Source organism: Oryzias melastigma, linkage group LG11 (genome assembly GCF_002922805.2).
Source record: "Oryzias melastigma strain HK-1 linkage group LG11, ASM292280v2, whole genome shotgun sequence".
Lineage (NCBI taxonomy): Eukaryota > Metazoa > Chordata > Actinopteri > Beloniformes > Adrianichthyidae > Oryzias > Oryzias melastigma.
In genome coordinates, this window is record NC_050522.1 from 26,165,199 (window position 1) to 26,187,599 (window position 22,401).

Sequence of the window (22,401 nt, forward strand, 5' to 3'; positions counted from 1 at the left end):
TTGTCAATCTGAAAGACCCTGTATGTTCAGAGCACAAAGAATCCCCTTTATCACCCCTGATGGTCTCCATGGCAACTGTGCCAACATCCTGGCAGCTCATGAAGGCCATTAACACCGCCCGGCGTGTTTCAGCCGCAGCAGATCCAGAGCTGAATGCACACGATGTTTCCAGGCGCTGGAAGAACTAAAAAAAATCACAACTGATGCGCAGTTACAACATGAAACAAAAGAGAAAATTATTTAGTTATTGAATCATTTTAACTCTTGAGAATGAAGTTCAGTATTCACACACTCAAAATACATGTTTTAGGGAAGTTTATTTATTCTGGTCTGTTTCTATACCACTGTGAGCTTAAATGTTAACAGAAACTTTAATGATTTCATGACTTCACCTACAGGAGGATTCCAACCCCGAATACGAGGTTTAGATGATTGTTTAATGCTGACAGACGTGATGCACAGAGCATCCAAAAATAAATGTTTTTCTAGTTCGATCGTGTCATTTCAAAGATCTAACCCTAAGAAAGTGATGTTTTTAACATGTTTCTGGTGATGGAAGACATACAGTTAGAAAATTAAGATTAAACTTAATTTCTGTATATTTATTTACTCAAATCATTGTAAATAAGAAGTAGATTAAAAAATTCCGTTTGAAAAAGATGAGGACCTGGATGCAGGTAACAGCGGGGTAACAACAAGGTAACAACAACGTGACAACAAGGTAACAACAAGGTAACAACAACGTGACAACAAGGTAACAACAAGGTAACAACAAGGTAACAACAACATAACAACAACGTGACAACAACCTAACAGGTAACAGCAAGGTAACAACAACGTGACAACAAGGTAACAACAAGGTAACAACAACCTAACAGGTAACAGCAAGGTAACAACAACGTAACAACAACTTGACAACAACGTGACAACAACATAACAATGTAACAACAACGTAAAAACAACGTAACAACAACGTAACAACAAGGTAACAACACAGTAACAACAACATAACAACAACCTAACAGGTAACAACAAGGTAAAAACAACGTGACAACAACGTGACAACAACGTGACAACAACGCGACAACAACATAACAACAATGTAACAACAACGTAAAAACAACGTAACAACAACACAACAACAACGTGACAACAACCTAACAGGTAACAACAAGGTAACAACAACGTAACAACAACGTAACAACAACGTAACAAGAACGTAACAACAAGGTAACAACACAGTAACAACAACATAACAACAACGTCACAACAACGTGACAACAACGTGACCACAACGTAACAACAATGTAACAACAACGTAACAAAAACGTGACAACAACCTAACAGGTAACAACAAGGTAACAACAATGTAACAACAACGTGAAAACAACTTGACAAGAGCGTAACAACAACGTAACAACAACGTAACAACGTGACAACAACGTGACAACAACGTGACAACAATGTGACAACAACGTGACAACAACATGACAACAACGTAACAACAACGTGACAACAACGTAACAACAATGTAACAACAACGTAACAACAAGGTAACAACAACGTGACAACAACGTGACAACAACGTAACAACAATGTAACAACAAGGTAACAACAACATAACAACGTGACAACAACCTAACAGGTAACAACAAGGTAACAACAACATAACAACAACTTGACAACAACGTAAAAACAAGGTAACAACAATGTAACAACAACGTTACAACAACGTGACAACAACTTGACAACAGCGTAACAACAAGGTAACAACAAGGTAACAACAACACAAAAACAACGTGACAACAACCTAACAGGTAACAACAAGGTAACAACAAGGTAACAACAACACAACAACAACGTGACAACAACCTAACAGGTAACAACAAGGTAACAACAAGGTAACAACAACTTGACAACAACGTAACAACAGGGTAACAACAACATAACAACAAGGTAACAACAAGGTAACATTAATGTAACAACAACGTAACAACAACGTGACAACAACGTAACAACAACGTGACAACAACGTGACAACAACGTAACAACAACGTAAAAACAATGTAACAACAACGTAACAACAACGTAACAACAACGTGACAACAACGTGACAACAACTTGACAACAGCGTAACAACAACGTAACAGCAACGTGACAACAACGTAACAACAACGTAACAACAACGTGACAACAACGTAACAACAACGTAACAACAACGTGACAACAACGTAACAACAAGGTAACAATAAGGTAACAACAACTTGACAACAAGGTAACAACAACGTGACAACAAGGCCCCAAGATGGTGCCAGAACCTCATTAGCTGGAAGTCCTTGACTAATGTTTGCCACACTCTTCCCTTAGAAAAGCACCAGAACTGTTGTATCTGTTACTATTGTGGTGACTGTTGAGGTTATGATTTTAGTTATGGTTACATTTATGGTTATGGTTATTGTTAGGGTCATGGTCACGGCTACAGTTATGGTTAAGGTTACAGTTACAATTACGGTTATGTTTATGGTTATGTTTATAGTTATGGTTATGACTACGGTTACGGTTAAGATAAAATAGTCCTTTATTCGTCCCAGGTCACAGTTACAGTCAGGGTTACGGTTAGGTTATGATTAAGTTTACTGTTATGTTTACAGTTGCTGTTACGGTTAAGGTTAGGGGAACCGGGGTCCGAGTTAGGTTTAGGGTTATGGTTGTGGTTACAGTTATGGTTATGGTTAGGGAATGTTCTAGTATAGATACACAAATTCAGATTCTGGATACAGTTGAGACCGTTCCCCTTCAGACTAATGATGAGTTTAATTATGTGTTTTGGCTCCATCTTGTCTGCAACCAGATCCCCCTCAAAAATGATCATATTTGTGACATAAAAAATATGCTGGGTGGGGCCACCAGCTCCATGCTCCTCCCCTTTCTGATGCATCCACCTGCAAACAAATAGATCCACGAATGTCTTTGTTTTCTCCGTCTAAGCTGGAATCTGGACGGCTAGATAGAAACTATATCGCTCAACATTTTCTTTGCACAACTAACACAAGGTTGGAGCTGTAAGCTAGTGTGTAAACAAAGAGCTCTCAACCAAAGGGGCCACTCTGCAAAAACATTCCAAAAGTGTTTCCACCCGTTTTCCTGCAGGTTTGGAGCTGTTTCATGAAAATGCTGATGTCCAGGTGGACAAAAGCGGGTTACATGGTTAAAATGAAAATGAAATCTTGTTTTCTCAAAGTCTACAGAAAACAAAAATAAAGAGGCTTTCTGGAAGGATTTAAATGATTCAAATGTGTGACAAATTTCTAATGAATGTCATTGACGGCAGCAGTTTCTAAAGCATTCTTGGAGGAGCATTGTGGTTCATCTGTGACTTCGCCTGGCTTTGCTCCTGTTGCCAGGAAACTATTTCCTCTCTCAACACTTGAAGTGAATAGTTCTGAAAGCTCTCAGGTAACTGGCTGCTATGCAACCTGCGGACCGGAAGTCCATACATAACCAGCACAAGGAGGAACTTCCACTGAAACTCAGAGTTCAACCACAGTCCATTTGATGAAAGTTTTCTCCCTCTGATAAAAGAGAAAGATGTCGATGCTTTCATTGAAATGCAAGCATGACTGAAGGATGCAATAAAAGGGAAATCATGGTGACTTTTAGGCATTTATTGTGAGACATTTGCAAACTCTTTAGACGCTTTTATCCTTTTAATTTAAAAAGAAACCCATACAATTGATTATTAAAGGAATATGCTTAGAAATGTTGATGTTGCAGCAACTTCCAAGCCAGAGAAAGATAAATATTTCAGATCATTTAAAGAAGCTCGTCTTTTTGTTGCAGAACATTGAAAAGTGCACATAATAGATTTTGTGGTTCTGCAACAAATAAAAGCATCTTGACTTAATAAATATCCCTCATGTGGTGTTAGATCTTGGTTGCATATTTTCCTGACAAATAATAATAATGGAAGCAGGATTTTAAATCAGATTTGCTTCTAAGCTGCAGTCCTCACAGTAGGGACACACTGCCACCTGCTGGACACATCTGGTAGTGTCAGACCTGCACATTTTAACTGCTGTATGAAAAACATGTTATGCAAGGATGGAGATTTAAAAAGTGCATCATGAAGGTAAATTAGTTTGGATATTTTCCAAAAGTGTGTATATGGTGCAGAACTTTATTTGTGAAAGCAGCTTCAATGAAGTTTATCTAATCAGATCTTATTATTTCGTATTGTATCGTATGTTATCTTATCTTATCTTATTGTATTGTATCCTATATTATTGTATCTTACTTATCCTATCTTGTCTTATCTTATCATATCAAATCAAATCCTATTTCATTTATCTTACCTTATCCTATCTATCTTAGCTCTCATCTGATTTCTTACATATTTAACTTATCATATCTTATTTGTTCATTGTATCATAGTTCTGCTTCATCTGGACTATGGACTTAATCATCACTCGTCCCTCAGCTCTATATGAATGAACTCTACTCATATATGCAGTTTTAGCAGCTAACTTTTCTTTAACCGTTCTGGTATCGCCTGTCCGTCCTGGGATGGGATCTCTCCCTCATGTGGGAATCCCTAAGGTTTCTTCTTTTTTCCTGACTCAGGTTTTTTAGGAGTTTTTCCTTACCGCGAGGGAGGGTCTAAGGACAGGGATGACCGTTCTTTATAGTCTGTTTAGTTTTTACCTATTGTGCATATTTTATGACTCCATCTGTGCATCTGTAAAAACTACAGGCATGAAGCCCAATGAGGCAAATTGAATTTGTGATATTGGGCTATATAAATAAAATTGAATTGAATTGAATTGTATCATATTGTATCTTATCTTACTGTATTTTATTTTTCTTATATTATTTATCTCATCATTTTGTGTTGTATCTTATTGCATCGTGTTGGATTGTATCGAATCTTATCACAGAGTATTTTATTTATTTTATTGTATTTTATTTTCCTATCTTATCGTCTCGTATCTATCGTATCACGTTGGATTGTATTGTATCTTATCAGGTTTTTTTTTTTTTTTCAGTGTTTGTTTCCGAGTTTCATTTCTAACCATGAAAAGCAGCAGAAGATAAAAACAGCTTGTTATTTTTCTCAATGACTCTCTTCCTGCGATTGCATCTTTTTCTTTGAATCATTTTCTGCCGTCAGTGTTTACAAACCAAGGATGCTGCACAATACGAGGAGCATGCGAGCGCTTCCACAGCGCAGCAGTCATTGGCTGCTTGAACAGCTTGACAGGGTTCTGCGCGTCATCGCAGCGACCCCACACCAACACGGGCCCATCGACCCTCACCTCCGCTGGATTGAGGTGATGAGGACGGATTGTCAGACGCTGGGCTGTGGAGGTGGGGCTCGTTCTCAATGGGTCGCTGTCATGACTCATCTGTAGAACACCCACCTCCACTCCCTGCTGTGGAAAGCTTTCCTTTGTGCTCCGAGTGTCTCATCCTGAACTTGAGGGACGAGTATCTTATGTGCCTTTTTGTTTGTTTTATTTGGAAATTTGAGCAAAACTCCATCAAACATAAATTGAAACGTGTTTTCTCAGAAATCTGCACTTCAGAATGATAATAATTGTAAACATGCAAATAAATTTAGATTTAATTCTGCAAACAATCTAAAAGGATCAAAGCGTGTTATGTCATTACACTTCAGATGAGGAAGCAGAACATCAGATGACGACTGTCTTCATCGTTTTCCAATCTTCTTCTTCTTGTCTTTTTGCTGCTTCCTTTAGGGGGCGCCACTGCCTCTAATCTTGTCCTCCCTCACCAATAATCTTTATATCTTTGTCCATCCTCAGCATCATCTCACCAACATCCTCCAGGTCCCTGTTTGAACTCTGACCTTTTTCCTGCACAGAAGACGTTCATTAAAGCCAATCAGCTGCTTTAACTACAACTATGCAAACTAGATATATAGCAGTACCTGCAATAATGTGAATGCTGTGAGCTGAATGTGGCCGCTGAAGATGCTAGTGCTGATCGCGGAATTTGCTGAAATTGAACGGTGAAAACACTGAAGATGATAGCTTGCTAAAATGTTACCTAAATGCCAAATTAGCCTACAAGACTGGGAAAATGTCCAATTTAGCCAAACAGCTATCATAAAGCTAAAATATTAGCTAAACTCCACATTAGCCTTAAAAATTGGAAAAAAGCTGAAATTGCTAAAACAGCTAGCATGTTGCTGAAATATTAGCTTAATTCCAAACAAGCCTAAACAAACTGAAAAAAGCCTAAATTAGCCAAAATACCTAGCATAAAACTAAAATATTAGCTGAACTCTAAAATAGCTGAAGATGCTGAAATTGATAGCTGAAAATAATGAAGTTAATTTCTGAAATTGCATAAGCTTATAGCTAAAAACACTAAAGCTGATAACTTGCTAAAATATTAGCTAAATGCCATGTTAGCCTACAAGAATAGGAAAGTGTCGAATTTAGCCAAAACAGATAGCATAAAGCTGAAATGTTAGCTAAACTTCAAATTAGCTTCAAAAACAAAAAAATACCTAAAATAGCTAAAACAGCAAGTAGTGTAGCTGAAATATTAGCTTAATTCCAAAATAGTCTAAAAAGGGGGGAAAAGTCGAAATTATCCAAAATAGATAGCATAAAGCTGAAATGTTAGCTAAACTCTAAAACAGCCTAAAAAAATGAAAAGAAAATAGCCTACATTAGCGAAAATAGCTAGCATATAGTGGGAATGCTAGCTAAACTCCAAAATTGCTGAAGATGCTGAAATTGACAGCTGAAAATGATTAAGTTAATAGCGGAAATTGCATAAGCTTATAGCTGAAAACGCTAAAGCTGATAGCTTGCTAAAACGTTAGCTAAATGTATATTAGCCTATAAGACTGGGAAAATGTCTAATTTAGCCAGATAGCATAAAGCTTAAATGTTAGCTAAACTTCAAATTAGCATTTAAATTTTAAAAAGGCCTAAAATAGCTAAAACAGTTAGTACTGTAGCTGAAATATTAGCTTAATTCTAAACAAGCCTAAAAAATGAAAAAAAGGCTAAATTGGCGAAAATAGCTAGCATAAAGCTGAAATATTAGCTAAACTCCAAAGCAGCTTAAAAACCTTATTAAATGCCAAATTAGTTCAAAAAGCTGCAGCAAAAAGAATCCACTCTAAGGGTTTTATTCCTTACATTCTGCTCCACTAACTGGAACAAACTGACACTTAAACTGCTTTCACTTACATTCATACCTGAAAATGGCTCAAAGATGAGATGTCGACTTTCAACTGTGATATTTTTAAAACTGTGAGGAGTTTTAAAAATAAAAATACAAGTTCAAGAGCCCAACATCTACTGAATTGTTTAAAAGTTGAATATTTTCTGTATCTGAAAGTTTTCTTGACTTGTATTGTTTTGTAGAGCTGAAAGTCTTTAGCTGAAAAAGAGGCTTTTGAAGATTTGGTCCACGAGAAGACTCGCGTTCTTCAGCCGCCTGTAGATATGTGCTGCTGTAAAAACTATGCTTCCTGTGGCATGCTGGGAAACATACATCAAAGCTGGGGGTGTCAAGATGATGAATCGACTCGTTAAAGTGGCTCCATCTGAAGTTCACCTTCAGATTTTCACCTTGGAGGAGACGGTCAAAGATGATTTTTGACCGAAAGTGCTACTGAAAAGAGCAAATATAGAATTTCTATCTGTCTGACATGAAGATGCTGCAACAATTCTGTTTAAATAAAGAAATACCTTTATTTTCTTTCTTTATGTCCTCTATAGTCACAAAAATGCAACAAGAACATGTTAAAAACACCATTTTCATCAGAGTGGGTCCTAATGGTTAAACTGAAATTTACTGCAGAGAAGTATTTTCTAAAATATAATTTAAGAATAGAAATAGTTTATATTATTGGGTGCATGTGGGATATGGAGAGAAATTAGCCTTTTATGTTTGTAGAGCATCATGTGTGTTTGTGGGGGTAAACAAATAAAAGCTTTCCTCTCATCATGTTTCTAATCCACATGTGGTGAATTAATTTTTGACTTTTACTCAGTACTTGAGAACAAGTAATTTTACTCTTAGTGGAGTAATTATTTGGATATTTTTTTAGAAATACCTTTGAAATACTTTTTTCCTACTTCCATACTCTCCTGAGGTTGAAAGTATGGGGTCCAATCAGGATCCGCTTAAAGTAAACGAGAAAACAGATTGAAAATTTGAATGAAAAAAAAAAAATTGAAAGTAGTTTTAAACTCGAAAATACTATTGAAAACTTACAGGAATTATTAAAAATTAAAAAACGTAAAATTTAACATTTCAAAAAATATTATTGAAAATTTGTTTTAATTGGTAACAGTTTTAGTTTTTTTTCCAAGTTTAAATTTTTTTTTTTCAAATTGGCAATTTTTTTTCAAACTTTCAATATTATTTTTTTAAATGTTCACTTTAATTTTTTCAAAATTTCAATTATTCCTTCAAGTTTTCTACTACATTTTCGAATTTAAATTTTCTTTCAATTTTTTTTTTTCACAATCCCTGTTTTTCACATTGTCAATCTTAAACTTTAAGATGATCCTGATTTGACCCCTTAATTTGACCCCAAATATAGGGGCCAACGAAGTTGAATGAGAGAAAGTCAATGCAGTGTAGTACCGCCCTTTGGCCAGGTGGGGGCAGCAGCGAGCCTCCGCATGTGCTGCACGTACTCGTCACCAACCCCCACATTCTACTACAAATTCCCGCAGATTGTTTGACCCACATTCGCAGGGTCGCTGGTGGGGGTGTGGCGCGTCTATCCGCGTGGTTTCAGCGGCGTTGGAGCTCCAGAGCAACAATGGCGAGACTTCTTCTGAGGACGAACCTGAGAAGATGCCTGGTTTCTCAGACCAGGTTGGCCTCTGATCAGGTAAAGAGGAGAATGTTGGGGTGGGGTCTCTATTTTCTTTAGGTTAGCATTAGCTGGCTAATGTCCAAACCTGCAGGTTTTTCCTGCTGCTGTCAGAGGTCACGTGTAAAGTTGGAAAAAAAGCTTTAAAATCTTCTGAAAACAGTGAAAGTGCAGCTTTATTTTGAAGGAGAGGAGTTTATTTTGAAAAGAAAAGGTGCAAACATTCACTTCAAATAATCATATTTGGTCACTTTGCATTTATATTTTACTATTTTTTAATCACAGTTAATTTATCGTCAAAGTTTAGACCAAAAAGTCAGAATGTGGAATAAACTGAGTAGAAAATTAGATTTTAAACAAATTAAACATGTTTTCCATGAATCTAAATAGAAAGATCTACTTCATGAGGGTCAAACTGTGAAACACCTTCCCATGGACTCTCCTTAAAGGTGCAGACTCCGATTAAATCCTTTTGGAATTTTTTTTTGAATTTTTCTAGACACCTTTTTTGTTTCTGTTTTACATATTTGACTGAAATTGATCATTTGTTTGGAAATAAATCTAAAGATGCCGATAATTTTGATATCCAATTAATCATGTGAGCTTCCAAACACCTCCAAAGAAGCTTACGTATTTATTTATTTTTTGAATTGTTTTCCCTAAAAATATTACTTAAAAACACAGAAATGCTCTTTAATTTTTTTCTTCAAGCATTCACACTGTATTGTCCTGATCCTTTCTGTACGTTTTTCAGCACGTAAAAACTCAATCTTGAACTGTATTGAAGAATCGAAAGAATCGGAAAAAAATCGGAATTGAATCGATTCAGGCTCTTGCGAATCGAATCATTTCTGGAAATGATAACCGATACCGAGCCCTAATCTTCAACGACTACTTTCAACAAAAAGCATTCACACTAGTATTATTGCAGGTTGAGCAACTTTTCTAGTTTAGAAAAATCACTTTTTAATGCAAAAGATGAAACACAGAATCATAACGTATGTTATCTTCAGACGTTGTGACCCGACTGTCTCTGTTCCAGCTTGGCGAGTTGGGTGGAGGCGCAGGGAAAGGTGGAGGTGGAGGAGGCTCGGTGAGGGAGGCAGGAGGCGCCTTTGGAAAGCGAGCGGCTGTGGAGGAGGAGCGGTATTTCAGGTAAGAGTGAAATCAAAGCAGTTTTCAGGTAAACATTTTTCCCCTTTTAACCGTTTGGGTTTCCGGCTGCAGGAAGAAGGAGATGGAGCTCCTGGAGGTGCTGAGAAGACATCACTCGGAGGAGATCGAGCACCACAAGAAGGAGATCGAGCGTCTGCAGAAGGAGATCGACCGCCACGTCGGCAAGATTAGAAAACTCAAACACGACGATTGAAATTTGTTCTCTTGACTCTGATAGAAAGTGTAGCAGCCTTGAAGTTATTGTAAAGATAATTGATTTATCTGCTAGTTCTTGCAGTTAATGGAGCAAACAATTATCTTTATATACTTTCAAAATAAAAGGATGAATTTCCTGTTTGTTTATGTTGATTTTTCATTTTCACTGATGATGCCATCCCTCAATTTAGGGTTCCTGGTTCAGACCTGGACTCATTTTTGTAGGTATTTTAAGCCTTTCATGGTGATAATATGGAGAAAAATAAAAACAAACCAGGTAGAGACTTGTGAACACTTTTAATGGTACAGCGGGAGAGGATCTTAGCTGCTAAACAAGATCAGATCTGATCAGTCCTTGGATGGGAGATTTCCCAGGATCACCACAACCGTATGGAGATGCTCTTCACCTGCCGTTTCCAGATAAATATTGGGCCGAGAAGGACATCTACTGCAAAACTAAGGTCTTTAATTTCAGGGATTAGATGTGAGGAATGATTTATTCATTTCAGGAATTCACTAAAATACTAGACAGACTTTGCAAACACTTTGAAGAAACCAAATAAGGAATTTCTTTTTTTATGTGATTTAAATCAAAATAAATAACAAACTTTTTACTTTAGTCAAAGCGTATAATCAAATACCACAACATTTAAAGGCACAAATTAAAAACTATAACAACACAAATAATGTTAAATACTTAAAGAATAAAAAAAAATAAGTTTAAACTGTTTCTGAGTTTAAGAGGATTGATTACACTTGTTAATATAGTCTTGATATTTACACCCACTAAAATATATTTTATTATAATTATAAAATAAATATAAAAATAAAAGGATAGTCATATTTTTCAATCTTCCAGGTCCAATTTGAGAGCGCATGCGCAGGATTTGTAAAACTACCCTGGCGTTTTTCCGCAGGTGCCCAGATCTCGCGATGTTTCCTTCAGTGGCGTTGTTCGGGCGAGCCGAGACGAGACCGCTGCCGTCTGGAAAAAAAATTGTCGTGTGGCAGACCTAAACATTCTTCGTATTTAAACATTTTCTAACGCCCGAAAAAACGGCAGTTTCATATTTTTAGAACCATTTTCCTGATAGTTTTCTAAATCATCCTGGTAAGTCTCGCTAACTACCCGTGTGTGTCTTTTTACGGCGCGTGTGTGAGCGGCGTCTGGTTTGCACGGCGAGGCCTTCGTGTTAGCTCGTTAGCTAGCTAGGAGGCTAACGCGTATTTATTGTTTAGCCCTAAAATGCGCGCGTGAGGTGATCAGCACCTCTTTTAAATGTGTAGAACGTTTTTGGTTCTTATTCGCGATCATTATTTGGTTTTTGGGAGCATGTTTGGGCGCGTAAATATTTTAAACGAAACGTGCATGTTGTTAGCTATCAGGCGCCATGTGAAGGGGGCGGTACTGTGGAAATAGCCTTTTAAAATGTATGATCAGGTCATTTATTTATTCAAATCTACCTTAAATAACCTTGTTTTTCCAGAATCAGAATATTATAATGTTTATTTGTTATTATTAAAGCAACTTATTTTTATATATTTAATGTCAAATTGTGAGTTAAAAGTCAAATATCTACTAATTTGACAGCTTTTAGTCACATTTTGGTTATTAAAAGTGGACATAGATGTACTAATACATGTAAAATGATTTCTGTCTGACAGGAGAATGGCTTCCTCTGAGGTGAATGGTAGTTCGGCCCCAGTAAAGGAAGAAGAGGAGCCCATGGATGTGACAACAACTCACACAGAGAACTACCAGACGCTCATCGATGCAGGACTTCCCCAGAAAGTGGCTGAAAATCTAGACAACATTTTCCAAACAGGTGGATTGTTGTTGTGAGCTTCTAATACACACGTGCCAAAGTCGAGGCCCGGGGGCCAGATGAAAGTTATTTAAAGTTTAAGTTGATTTATTCTGGAATAATATTCCTGCCTTTTTATTTATTAATAATTATGTTAAAAGGTTGCAGTTTTTTAATATAAAAAAAATGGTATTCTGCTAGCTATTTTCTTAGCTACATGCTAGCTGTTTTGAATAATTTAGTTTTTTTTTTAAGCCGTTTTGGGGTTAGGCTAATATTTACACGCTAGCTGTTTTTTCTAATTTAGTCTTTTTCTGTTTTTAGGCTATTTTAAAGATTAGCTCATATTTAGGCTACATGCTAGCTGTTTTGACTAATTTTGGCTTTTTAAAAGCGTTTTGGGCTATTCTGAAGTTTAGCTTTTTTCAGCTACATGCTAGCTCTTTTGGCTAACTTAAGTTTTTTTTTGTTTGTCTTGATTTTGTTTTTTATTCTAATTTGGCATTTGTTTAATTTTAGCTAGCTATGAGCTTCAGCGTTTTCAGCTTCAGCTTTTTTAGCTATCAATTTCAACATCTTCAGCTATCAGGACTAGCATTTTTAATGGCCAAATTCAGCTTCCAGCATTCACACTAGCATTATCTCAGGTAATGCTATATATCTAATCCATGATTATGTTAAAAAATTATGTTTTTAAAGTTTTAAAAATGTAGTTTTAGAGTGTTCTATAACAATATGTTCGGTTTCGCTCACCTTGTCGTCACTTGCAGGTTTGGTGGCGTACGCAGACCTGGATGAAAGGGCCATCGATGCTCTACGGGAGTTCAATGAGGAGGGAGCTCTTACAGTGCTGCAGCAGTTCAAGGAGAGCGATCTGTCCCACGTGCAGGTAACCATGTCAATCTCTTATGTTGTAATCATCATTTTAACAGTTTTCTAACTCATTCTTGGGTTTGTTTCATTGTAGAATAAAAGTGCATTTCTTTGCGGAGTCATGAAGACGTACAGACAGAGGGAAAAGCAAGGCAGTAAGGTACAAGAGTCCACTAAAGGCCCAGATGAGGCAAAAATAAAGGTAAACTTTTGCATTGCTTCGGTCTTTTGATCAGATTGAATGCCATGATGTGGAAAGTTTTTCCAATTTACTCTTAAGGCTCTCTTGGAGCGAACGGGGTACACCCTGGATGTCACCACCGGACAAAGGAAATATGGAGGCCCCCCGCCTGAGGAGATGTTCAAAGGCACACATCCGGGGATTGGAACGGAGGTAGGAGATATCGGGAAAAAAAGCAAATTTACTTCTTCTGATCTATTTTTAAAGTATTTCCAGTGGTTTTTAAATCATAATTATGTCATTTTTAGGCAGAATCGTAACACTTGTGTGGTTTTCTAGGACAAAAGTTCTGCAAAACACCAGAAGTTCATTACAAATATGATTATATTCAAACAGCACCTTTTCTTCTGATTTGCAATGATTTGAATAAAGAAAAACTCAGAAATGCTTCATTTTCTGTAAAAATATCCTAAAACATCAGAAAAATGTATCTAGAACATGTAAAACACCAAGAACTTGAGGGGTTTTTTTAAGCATTTTTAGCCTCAAATCAAATTCTCCTTTTAAAATGATTCATATACATATGTGCTAAAACAAATTATAAATATGAAAATGAAATACAGATGATTGTATCAGCATCTTTAATGTTTTAAAAATCTGTTTTCCTTTTATGTTTTTATCTTTTTTCTTTCAGGTGTTTGTAGGAAAAATCCCCAGAGATTTGTATGAAGATGAGCTTGTGCCGCTGTTCGAGTCGGCCGGTCCCATCTGGGACCTGAGGTTAATGATGGACCCCCTCTCCGGGCAGAACCGAGGATACGCTTTCATCACGTACTGCAACAAAGACGACGCCCAGAAGGCCGTGAAGCTTGTAGGTTCATCTTAAAGTGTCATGATGGAATAGTAGCAGTAAACGTGCGTTTGCATTTACTTTGTTTTTGTGTTTTTAGTGTGATAACCACGAAATCCGCCCTGGCAAGTATTTGGGAGTTTGTATATCTGTTGCGAACAACCGGCTGTTTGTTGGATCGATTCCTAAAAACAAGACGAGGGAAAGCATACTGGAAGACTTTGGCAAGGTTACAGGTCTGTTTCCAGTCGTGGTTTTTATTTGAAAACCATTCCAGTCCGGTTTGTTCGTATCTGATGTATTTTTTTCTCTGCAGAGGGTCTTCAGGATGTGATTTTGTACCACCAGCCGGACGATAAGAAGAAGAACCGCGGCTTCTGCTTTCTGGAGTACGAGGACCACAAGTCTGCCGCTCAGGCTCGGCGGCGCCTGATGAGCGGGAAGGTGAAGGTGTGGGGCAACCCCGTCACCGTGGAGTGGGCTGACCCGGTCGCTGAACCTGATCCAGAGGTCATGGCAAAGGTTAGCCTTTTCTCTTTTTGAAAAATTAAAGTACGTAGACCAGGAGGGTCAAACTCAATCTCACAAGAAACACACTTTAGATCACGGGATAAACATTTACTGAACAGTCTAAACTACATTTTTAAAACAATAACTTTTTAACATAATTATGAACTAGATATGTAGCATTACCTACGATAATGCCAGTGTGAATGCTGGAAGCTGAATTTGGCCACTGAAGATGCTGAAATTAATAGCTACACAAATATTACACCCAAAACACCCAAAAAGAGGAAACGTATGTTAGCAAAAACAGCTAGCATGTAGCTGAAATATTAGCTAAACTTCAAAATAGCCTAAAAAATCTTAATAAATATAAAAATAGACCAAAAAGCTAACAGAATGCCAACTTTTAAAACTGTAACTTAACATAATTCTGAAGAATAAAAAGTCAGGAATATTATTCCAGAATAAATCAACTTAAACCTTAAATAACTTTCAATATTTTACTCTCCATAAAATATATTTTATCAAAATTATACAAGTTAGAAATGAGCTCAAGATAACATCGGGTCATTAATAACAATAAAATAAAATGATCTGGAGGGCCGGATAGAATTACCCGGAGGGCCGGATCCGGCCCCCGGGCCGTGACTTTGACACGTATGACGTAGCAGACACACGCTGTGAAAATGTTGTGTTTTGCGTTTCAGGTGAAGGTGCTTTTCGTGAGGAAGCTGGCCACGGCGGTGACCGAGGAGCTGCTGGAGAAAACCTTCTCACAGTTTGGAAAGTTGGAGCGAGTGAAAAAGCTGAAAGATTACGCGTTTGTTCACTTTGAGGAGAGAGACGCAGCTGTACAGGTGAGCCGTGTTCAGATCAGCTCAGAAATCTGAGTCTGTTGTTTTAATATAATGTGCTGCTTGTTCTCAGGCGATGGAGGGAATGAACGGCAAAGAGCTGGGGGGAGAGGAAATTGAAATCGTTTTGGCAAAGCCCCCCGACAAGAAGAGGAAAGAGCGCCAAGCGGCGCGGCAGACCACCAGGAATGCTGGGTAAGACGTGAGCGTTCGGCGGCGCCCTGCATCAGGATTCAGTTCACTGAGCGTCTGTTCTCTCTGTAGATATGAGGATTACTACTACTATACCCCCCCTCGCATGCCGCCCCCAGGCCGAGGCCGGGGTCGCGGCGGCCGAGGGGGCTATTCCTACCCCCCTGATTATTACGGTTATGAAGACTACTATGACGATTACTATGGCTACGACTATCACGACTACCGCGGGGGCTACGAGGACCCGTACTACGGCTACGAAGACGTGTACAGCATGAGGGGCCGCGGCACCCGCCCCAGCAGGGGGGGGCCTCCTCCCCCTCGGGCGCGGGGAGCCCCGCCGGCGCGAGGCCGGGGCGGCTACCCTCAGAGAGGACCGCCCCTGGGCGGGCCGAGGGGCGGCCGCGGCGGGCGGGGCGCTCCCTTCCAACCCCAAAGGGGGCGCGGTCTCCGCGGCGCTAGGGGCAACCGCGGCGGAAACGTGGGCGGGAAAAGGAAGGCCGATGTGTTTAACCAGCCCGACTCCAAGCGCCGCCAGACCAACAACCAGCAGAACTGGGGGTCCCAGCCCATCGCCCAGCAGCCCCTGCAGCAGGGGGCCGACTATTCCGGTAACTATGGTTACAGTAATGACACCATGGAGTTTTCACAGGATTCTTATGGGCAGCAGTGGAAATAGATGGCAACAAAAAAGAGAAACGACAAAAAAAATAACAGGAGATTGGCCTCATTTTTGTTTTTTGATTGACTTTTTACTCTCCATCCATCCTGAGAAAAAACAAACTGTACATATTTATGGTAGAAAACATGGACAGACTGCAGAATTGGCTCAAGATGATTGGCTGGAGTCCTTTTGGCTGAGGAAATTCATCATTGGGACACGTCTTCAAAATAATAAAAATCCCTTTTGTTACTTTTTGCTCCTGGTTCTTTAAAACGAACATTGACAGAAACGCGGACATTCATTCTTCCAAATCTTAACGAGGACGTCAGTAATGCTTATTGCCTTGCAGGAGGTTTTTGTCCATGCTCCACCTTCCCTTGTACTCCCTTTATTTGTGGTTTCTCTTAGCTGCTTAGGGACTTGCTTGTAAATAAACGCATATTGTTAGAGCTTCTTACTTAATTTTTTTTCTTTTTGCAATGGTGGAGAAAAGAATCCACAAGAAGGAAGGAAATCAAAGTTTTGTATTGTTCAAAGTGTATGCCTAGCATTTCTAGAACTAGATAAATTGTGTTGTTTTTTTATTTTTAAGTGATACCATAACTTCCTTGTTTTTTCCTTTCAATTTGCTTCGTAGAGTTTGGTTTGGCTTACCTTAAGAGCCGTAGGAGTTTGGTCCCTGGTGTTCTTTGTATTTATAACTTTTGCGTTTGTTTTGTTTCAATAAAACTCCGCTGAGCATCAGTCGATTGTCAAACACTTCAAATTCAATGTTGTTCTTCCACATTTGACTTGATTTGAAGCTCAACTCTAAAAAAAGATTTGAAATTGTACCGCTAAGCGACTGGACTCGAGGAGATGTTTGGATTATGCCGGAGCTTTACTCCACATTGTGTGTTCAATTCACTTTTTCTAGACGATTAAAGCTTCCAAAATTCAAAATCCTGTCATCTACTGATTACAGTCCGTTCCGTCTGCAGAGTTTCTCAAGAATTTATGGACCAAAAGATGTTTTTATGAAGTATTTTTAAATATTTCTTGATTTCCTCTCTACTGTTGCACCTTTCTTCCCACAGAGAACAAAGTTTCCTCCCAGTTTCACACCAATTCCTAAAGGCTAAAACCAAATTCCTAAAGCGGCGTCGCTGCTGACCACGTGTGTTTGCTAGAGCTGCCACAAACGATTTTATGAGTCGACTAATCACTCATCACTTTTTCTGATTAGTCGACTAATCGGGTCATGTGTTTTAGACTAAAAATAAAAACACAAAGATGATATTTGTTGATTAATGAATTGTGCAGCTTTTTCCTTCATTAGTTTCTGGTATTAAAACAAGATCAAACTAGTAAAGTTGCAAAACCTGCAAGAAAGCTAGTGTGATGCTTTTTGCTGAAAATAGTGACTAATTGCTACAGGGATTTACTGAAAATGCAAAAGCTATTTGCTAAATGTTACATTTGCTAAAAGGCTAATTTTGTTAAAGAACTATGGAAAAGAGCTGACCTATATGTCTTAAATTTTGTAGTAAATTTGTTTAAAAATCCCTAATATACGTCAATTTAGTGTGTTGCTTAAATATGAGCTGAACTCCAAATTAGCACTAAAAACCTCAGATGCCAAATAAAAAAAATAGCTTGTTGCTTAAATACTAGCTAAACTCCAAAATTTCCTGAGTAAACTAAATTAGTCACAAATGTTAGGATGTTGCTAAATATTAGCTTAACTCCAAATTAGCATAAAAGAAACCCCAGTGGATAACAAATTAGCCATAAACGTTAGCATGTTGCTTAAATATTTGGTAAACTCCAAAATAGCCTAAAATTCCTCCAGAAACTAAATTAGTTAAAAATGTTAGCCTGTTGCTAAAATATGAGCTGAACACTAAATTAGCCTAAAAAACCTCAGTTGATAACAAATTAGCCAAAAATGTTAGCATGTTGCTAAAAAAGAAGCTAAACTGAATTTGTTTTTGTAAATGACTCTAAAAGATTAAAAAACATATTCCATAAATATATTTAAAAGCTTGTTGATCTACTTAAAATGTTGACATTTGAAGACTTTCTCATTCATTTCAGGCATCTTTTGCTGAATATTTCACAAACTATAAATTTTATAAATACAAAAAAGCAGTAAAGTCCTGATCGAGCTGAAGGTTTTGACACTAAGATTGATGAAATCACTGAAGATTTTAGTTTTTATGTGCTGAAAAACAAACAATGTTTACTAAACGATCACAATTAAATGAGTTTAGCATCAAAAACAAGAATTTAGTTTTCACTAAAGACAAAGTTTTGGTCTCCCTGATTCAAATTTGAAAAAAAAAAATTTTTTTTGGTTCTGAACGCTCACAACTTTGTTCAACTTTCCTGCACTCTGACTCCATATAATATAAATTAACGACTTATCAACTATGTTAAGTCGATTAGTCGACTCATCGTGGCAGCCCTAGTGTTTACATAAAAACATGTTTACCCTGATTTTATTTACTGATTTTCTGCCTTCTAATCAAGTCGGCCATCTTTGAAGACACCCCAGGATCTGGACTGAAATTGTTTAGAAGGCCTTTGCTGACCTCAGTGTTTGCCGGTTTTATTCTCTAGCTGTTGGTGCCATGGTTCTGTCTTTGTTTCATGTGTCTGTCCTCTGATTCCAACCTGCCTAGGTGGAGAAGCATTGAGAGCGGCTCCGCTAGCATGAGGAACTCACCTGAGCGGTACTCCAGGGTGAGCTGGACTTGCACAGAGTACTGTCTCCTCTCCTGTAATCTAATCACTGGAGAAGCTCTTAGACATCATGCTTTCTTTGCTTCATTTACTGTCTTTTTCCTCTGTTTTTATCTGTTGCAATTTATTTTTCCTTCATGCCACGAACGAGAAAAGTCACAGATGTTGACTTTGGCAATGTTAAGAAAGCTTTTTTTTCACTTAAAGAAGTCGTTCTGAATTTACAGTTACAAAATAAAAACATAAATATGTTTTAAATCTAAAGTGGGAGCATCCAGCTGTCTCCCAGCATCAAAACGGAGTCGGCACGCGCCAGCCACACCTAAGGAGAGGTGGATGTTTTACCCTCCTCGGCCACTAGAGGGAGCACCACATTTCCTCTATTTGTTGCTGCTTTTTCTATTCCTATTAGGCCATAAAGTCGTATTTAAAAATATCTATGCTACCTAAAACTTCTATTTTTTTAGAATTATGAACTTAAAATCAAGAATCCTGAAGTAATTATTTGAAAATCGGATGATTTTGGAACAATGGCTGCTTCTCATTATTGATGGATGTTCCTTTTAGGGCCACTAGATGGCAGCAGAGGTCATTCATATTTCACAGGGGGAAAATGGGAGATGGAAGACGCAGCGTAGAAGTGTGTGATTCAGTCAATAATTGTTCTTTACCAGCTTCTCACATCAGAACTGTCTTTATATGTTGCCTCTCATCACCAGGCAGTAAAGGAGCTGCCCGCATCCGCGTGACTTTACAGATTCGGGAGAGACGGATTGGTAAGACTGTTCGTTATCAAATGATCTTTAGGAAATGTGAGCATGTTTGTTAACGAAGTCCTTTTTTATAATCTATAAGTAGTTTAATCAAAGGGCCCTAACCCTAAAGCAGAGTAATCATGCTTTTAGTTTGAAAATCCTGCTAATGCTTGGGTGCATTTTGAACAAAATGTTGGGATGTTCGTCTTAAAAACTGATCTCCACCAGGTACCCTCACACCTCACCTGTGCTCAGCAGCCTCCTTTCCCGCCTTCTGCCCAGACTACAGGTGAGAAAAATGTGTAATTTGGGAAAATAAAATCCCCTTATTAAGTTTTTCTTAAAGATTTGGGGCTTTTCTGCCCGTCTGTCACCTGTAAACAGGTGTGTGGACCTGTTGTCATATATTAATTTAAAAAATGTATTTTAAAATATGTTTTTTTTATCTTGTTATCAGAATAAATGTTTGCAAAAAAATTGCGTTTGTGTTGTTTTTTTTTTTTTTAATGAAACAAACAAACCTTAACAAATACGTAGAGGAAGTGTTGTCGTCCATTCATTAGCAAATTAGGTTAATATTTTTAAAGAAAAAAATCTTGAAATAATACATTTTAAAACTCTTTTTTTTTTTTTTTTTAAATCGAATTGATTTTAACCATCTGGACTGAATTTAGTCATATTTATGGGTCATTTAGTTTGAAATTATCTGTTTTATTTTGAAGTTTTGGTGCGTGATTGTGGCTGGAAACTGGATGAAAATAGCAATTAACTAAATATTTAAAAATATATATTTTTATTTTAAAAAAGTCAATCCATCCGCCTCTTTTATAACCTCATAAGATATAGTTCTGTTTTTTGTTTCGTTTTCTGCGCAAAATCCGATTTAAAGACAGCGAGGCGGTAGCGGCGGTCACGTGACGCATACGTCACAGTAGCCAGGGTTAAAATGGCGGCGGCCGAAGGAGAGAACCCTCACAGTGTGTCAGATGAATTATTTCAGAACTTTTACACGGAGGTATGACGGAGTCCTGCTTCACGCGTGTTTTCTAAGCCCCTCGCGTGGACCGGAAGCAGCCGCTGAAGTTAGCTAGCTCGCGGGTTTCTGCATTAGCTCAAACGAGGCCTCGCGGGCTGCAGCATCAGCTAGCCGCAGCAAGCTAACACTTTTACTCCCATTTTTCTGGGGATTATTCAGGCGTTTGTTCTTCACAAATGTAACCCAACAGGATTTATTTTTGTTGTGCTGCAGTTTTTATTTTTTCTAGCCGCGGCTCTGGTTTTAGCTCCCGCGCGGATCAGAAATCCACATTCATTCATTTTTCAAAGCAGTAAACAACGTGCGGGTGTTTGGTTGTGGTTCAGTGTAGACACCGGACTTGTGTCTCTTGACAGGTCAAACAGATTGAGAAGAGAGACTCTGTGTTGACGTCAAAGCAGCAGATCGACAGACTCCTCAGACCCGGAGCCTCCTACTTCAACCTCAACCCCTTCGAGGTAAACAGCGCGCGCGGCCCTCCGTCAGCGCGCGCGCCCCTTTGTTGTTCTTTATTCACGTCTAAATAAACGTGAGAGTCGCGGGAGGAGAACACAAAACTGTCTTTAAGTGAAAAATCTTTAAGTAAAATCATAGATCAAAATAAAAAAAATGTTTTGGAAACTTATTCTTGTTTAATACTCAGTATTTTGATTATATATTTTATGGTAAAATAAGATTTTGAAATGGAATAAATACGAATACTCATATTTGTATTTGTAGCAAAGCTTCTATCGTATAAAATGAAACGATCAGGGATGTTAGTGGATTTATGCAGCTAAAGAGCTGATATTTCATTTATATCAAGGGTTTCTAGGGGTCTTTAAAAGTCATGAATTTGGATTTAATACTTTGATATCTGAGCCTTAAAAATGGTCCCTCTTCAAACTTCTGTTTCACATTTCTTGCCAAAAATAAAAAAATCAGCCAATATTTTGATTGAAGTGTGTAAATAAACATTGAGAAAACCTGTTTTTGCACTAATATGCTGAATGCTATTTTGAAAATGAAAGAAAAAGAAGATCTCTGAAGCATCACGACACAGACTACAAACCAGATGAAAGCTACAGTCTGATCTTAAAATGGGAATAAATGATTTAAAAAGAAATATACTGAGAAATTGGTCTTAGTTTTTGACATTCATGACCTTAAAATCTCTTAATTTAATTTTAAGAATCGTGTAGGGGACAAAGTCCCGATTCAGTCCATTGTAACAGAGTACTACTTTTGGAAAAGTATTTCTCAGATAATTTTATTCCAGTATAAACACATCTCGCCTCATAAAGCTGATTCATTTGATTGAAATAATTGTGTATTTTTCACAATCTATGCTTGAAATAAACTAAACTCATTACAGAAATACTGAAATGCTTTGATTAGAAAATAGAAAAAACATATTCACTTGATTTTACAGTTTTGCAGTTCTGTAATCCAGTTTTGGACGTAGGTTAATATTATTCTTAATTCAACTGTTTTTTTGAACTAAAACAAAAACTATAGATGTTATATTTAGAAATATTAAAACTCCTCGTGAGTCTTTCAGGTTAATCCTAACATTGTTTGTTCTTTTGGTCCCTTATGTTTGTTTGTTTGTTTTCAGGTGCTGCAGATCGATCCAGAGGCGACAGACGATGAACTAAAGAAGAGGTTCCGAGCAGTAAGGAACCCGTTCCATCCTTTGAATTCGTTCTTTTTGTCTGATTGCTGAAAGCAATCAGAGTAT

At 37.8% G+C, this 22,401-nt stretch overlaps 3 protein-coding genes and 1 long non-coding RNA gene across 5 annotated transcripts in view; 3 read left to right on the plus strand and 1 right to left on the minus strand.

Moving 5' to 3' along the window:
- Positions 1–4,850: 4,850 nt before the first annotated feature.
- Positions 4,851–6,004, minus strand: LOC118599305. The gene is made up of 2 exons (XR_004948607.1): positions 5,948–6,004; positions 4,851–5,873 (listed from the first exon to the last, which is right to left on the minus strand). It is a non-coding gene; the product is annotated as an uncharacterized LOC118599305 (long non-coding RNA).
- Positions 6,005–8,629: 2,625 nt separating this feature from the next.
- On the plus strand, positions 8,630–10,385 carry LOC112162603 (ATPase inhibitor A, mitochondrial). Its single transcript, XM_024298426.2, has 3 exons — positions 8,630–8,887; positions 9,912–10,024; positions 10,097–10,385. The coding sequence occupies exons 1-3, from the start codon at positions 8,816–8,818 to the stop codon at positions 10,236–10,238; spliced, it is 327 nt and encodes a 108-aa protein (XP_024154194.1). The 5' UTR covers positions 8,630–8,815; the 3' UTR covers positions 10,239–10,385.
- A 789-nt stretch (positions 10,386–11,174) lies between these two features.
- Positions 11,175–17,108, plus strand: LOC112162664 (heterogeneous nuclear ribonucleoprotein R). Its single transcript, XM_024298511.2, has 11 exons — positions 11,175–11,351; positions 11,906–12,066; positions 12,816–12,934; positions 13,013–13,120; positions 13,199–13,312; positions 13,794–13,970; positions 14,050–14,185; positions 14,266–14,471; positions 15,164–15,313; positions 15,384–15,505; positions 15,575–17,108. The coding sequence occupies exons 2-11, from the start codon at positions 11,910–11,912 to the stop codon at positions 16,179–16,181; spliced, it is 1,896 nt and encodes a 631-aa protein (XP_024154279.1). The 5' UTR covers positions 11,175–11,351; positions 11,906–11,909; the 3' UTR covers positions 16,182–17,108.
- A 3,281-nt stretch (positions 17,109–20,389) lies between these two features.
- dnajc8 (DnaJ (Hsp40) homolog, subfamily C, member 8) overlaps positions 20,390–22,401 on the plus strand; it is a 4,882-nt gene continuing 2,870 nt past the window's right edge. The window contains exons 1-3 of one of the 2 annotated variants that reach the window (XM_024298514.2): positions 20,394–20,660; positions 21,038–21,139; positions 22,279–22,335. In XM_024298514.2, coding sequence (XP_024154282.1) covers positions 20,592–20,660; positions 21,038–21,139; positions 22,279–22,335 — 228 coding nt within the window. In that variant the 5' untranslated portion in view covers positions 20,394–20,591. Of the gene's footprint in view, positions 20,661–21,037; positions 21,140–22,278; positions 22,336–22,401 lie in introns of both variants that reach the window. The other variant, XM_024298515.2, reaches the window with a different exon arrangement.

Excerpts from the sequence above, each read along its gene's own strand:
- LOC112162603 (XM_024298426.2), top strand. The coding sequence starts at position 8,816 with ATGGCGAGACTTCTTCTGAGGACGAACCTGAGAAGATGCCTGGTTTCT. Across the intron at positions 8,888-9,911 it reads CCAGGTTGGCCTCTGATCAG|CTTGGCGAGTTGGGTGGAGG; the intron begins GTAAAGAGGAGA and ends TCTCTGTTCCAG. Across the intron at positions 10,025-10,096 it reads GAGGAGGAGCGGTATTTCAG|GAAGAAGGAGATGGAGCTCC; the intron begins GTAAGAGTGAAA and ends TTCCGGCTGCAG.
- LOC112162664 (XM_024298511.2), top strand. The coding sequence starts at position 11,910 with ATGGCTTCCTCTGAGGTGAATGGTAGTTCGGCCCCAGTAAAGGAAGAA. Across the intron at positions 12,067-12,815 it reads AGACAACATTTTCCAAACAG|GTTTGGTGGCGTACGCAGAC; the intron begins GTGGATTGTTGT and ends CGTCACTTGCAG. Across the intron at positions 13,313-13,793 it reads ATCCGGGGATTGGAACGGAG|GTGTTTGTAGGAAAAATCCC; the intron begins GTAGGAGATATC and ends TTTTTCTTTCAG.